This window comes from Spinacia oleracea, chromosome 4, assembly GCF_020520425.1.
Source record: "Spinacia oleracea cultivar Varoflay chromosome 4, BTI_SOV_V1, whole genome shotgun sequence".
Lineage (NCBI taxonomy): Eukaryota > Viridiplantae > Streptophyta > Magnoliopsida > Caryophyllales > Amaranthaceae > Spinacia > Spinacia oleracea.
Genome location: NC_079490.1, coordinates 121,994,907 through 121,997,103, shown reverse-complemented (window position 1 = coordinate 121,997,103; position 2,197 = coordinate 121,994,907). Strand labels below are relative to the sequence as shown.

General features: G+C 47.1%; 1 protein-coding gene across 1 annotated transcript; it reads left to right on the top strand.

Moving 5' to 3' along the window:
- The first annotated feature begins 398 nt into the window (after positions 1-398).
- Positions 399-956, top strand: LOC130471837 (uncharacterized). Its single transcript, XM_056842164.1, has 2 exons — positions 399-510; positions 592-956. The coding sequence occupies exons 1-2, from the start codon at positions 399-401 to the stop codon at positions 954-956; spliced, it is 477 nt and encodes a 158-aa protein (XP_056698142.1).
- The last annotated feature ends 1,241 nt before the right edge of the window (positions 957-2,197 follow it).

The following is a 2,197-nucleotide window of genomic DNA, read 5'->3' as shown; positions in this document are numbered from 1 at the left end:
GACACTATCTCGAGGAGGTATGAGATGCCAAAGAACGGGATTCTTGAGGTCGAGGTCTTTGATGTGTGGGGGATAGTCTACATGGGACCATTCCCATCGTCCAGGGGTAATATGTATATCCTTGTTGCTGTAGATTATGTGTCCAAGTGGGTGGAAGCCGTTGCCTCGCCTACTAACGATGCTAAGACAGTCATATCCCTATTCAAGAAAATCATCTTCCCCAGGTCTGGAGTTCCAAGGGCCTTGATCAGTGATGGGGGTTCACACTTCCATTAGAAGCACCTGGATGCGCTCCTGCCTAAATATGGGGTCTACCATCGTACCGGACTAGCCTACCACCTTCAGACGAGTGGCAAGTTGAGGTCTCCAACCGGGAGATCAAATCTATACTTGAGAAAATGGTGGCAAAGTCTAGGAAGGATTGGAGCGACAAGCTTGATGATACTCTATGGGCGTACAGAACTGCCTTCAAGACAGCTATTGGTACTTCTCTGTATCGGTTGGTGTATGGTAAGGCATGGCATTTGCCGGTAGAAATTGAGTAAAAAGCATATTGGGCAATCAAACAACTCAACATGGATGCTAAGTTAGCCGGTGAGAAGCGGCTACTACAGTTGAGTGACCTAGATGAGTTTCGGTTACAAGCCTATGACAGTGCCCGTATCTACAAGGGAAAGACTAAGCGATGGAACGATAGTCGCATCCTTCATAGCGAGTTCCCGTTGGGCGACAAGGTTCTATTGTTCAATTCTAGGCTTAAGCAATTTCCTGGAAAACTTAAGTCTAGATGGTCTGGGCCGTTCACCGTAACTATGGTTAGCAAGTTTGGATCCGTTGAGGTAGAGAACAAAAATGGTGAGCATTTCAAAGTAAATGGGCAACGTCTGAGGTTGTACCATGCAGGGGCTACTTTAGGAATGGTTCAGGTTCAACACCTCAATCCTTCCGCCCCATGACATGCATATTTGAGGTAATGAGGTCGAGCGGGACCTAGAAATAAACCAGCGCTTTGCGGGAGGCAACCCGTATTTTATCGCTTTTAGTAGTGTAATTTTTCCTTTTTTTTCTTTTCTTTTGTGTGTTTTTAATGTAATTCTTTTCTTTGGTGTGTTTTTAGTGTAGTTTTTGGTATTGGAGGGGTGAGAAGAGGGAATTTTACTGTTTGGGTGTTTAGTAGTGTGCAGGTCTAAGGCTCCAAGTTCGAAAAAGCCAAAAAATAGCTGAAACGGAGTACTTTGCAAACCGCCCGGTGGCGACCGAGCGAGGTCTGCCCGATCGGGCGCGTACCGAAAATAGCAGAACTGTTGAATTTTGCCCGACCGGGCAAAAGTTGTCCAATCGGCCCGAATGGCGAGTAGAATGCCTGATCGGGAAAAGCTCTGCCCGATCGGGAGCGCACTGAAATTAGAAAAGAGGTCATTTTTGCCCGACATGGCGAATGTTGCCCGATCGACCTGTTTGGCGAGTAAAATGCCCGATCGGGCGAATTTCCGTCCGATCGGGCGGATGATGATGACGTCACCATGGAGTCTAGGGACGTAATATGGGTCAAAGAGGAAGTTCTGGAAGTAGATTGCAATCGCCCGATTCGGATCGGGCGAGTTGCGCCGGATCGGGCGCGTGTCAATTGAAGCAAAAAGTTTTAATTTCGCCCGATCGGGCGAGCTGCTGCCCGATCAGGCGGAATGCGATTTACACGATTAAACCCACGGATCTCCTCTTTCCCTCATTCTATTCTTCATCTTCATCCTCCAATCTCTCTCTTCCTCCATTAAACCCCAAACTCCATAAACTTAAAATCTTCATAACTCCTTCATTCCTCCACCAAATTCATTACACCTTACATCAAATTCATCCTCTCACCACCCTCTACAACCTCCACCCATTTAATTTTATCTTCCTCCACTCTCCACAAAAACCCCAATTTCCCCCCCAAAAAACCCAAAAACCGCAAAAAAAAAAATCAGATTTTCACCTCCAACAATGACAAACCGACCTAAGAGGACATGAACCATCACTTCAAGGAATCAACAAGAGGCTTCCACAAGCCGGCTCGTGAGCCAACACCACCACCGCCGCCACCAAGTTTCGAATCCGATCCGGATTTTCCGGAAATCATCATTACTACGGAGTGGCAACGGGATCAGCTCGCCCACCTCAAATTGAGGGAGGTAATTCCTACGCGCTTTATAGGTCA

Excerpts from the sequence above, each read along its gene's own strand:
- LOC130471837 (XM_056842164.1), top strand. The coding sequence starts at position 399 with ATGGTGGCAAAGTCTAGGAAGGATTGGAGCGACAAGCTTGATGATACT. Across the intron at positions 511-591 it reads TCTGTATCGGTTGGTGTATG|CCGGTGAGAAGCGGCTACTA; the intron begins GTAAGGCATGGC and ends ATGCTAAGTTAG.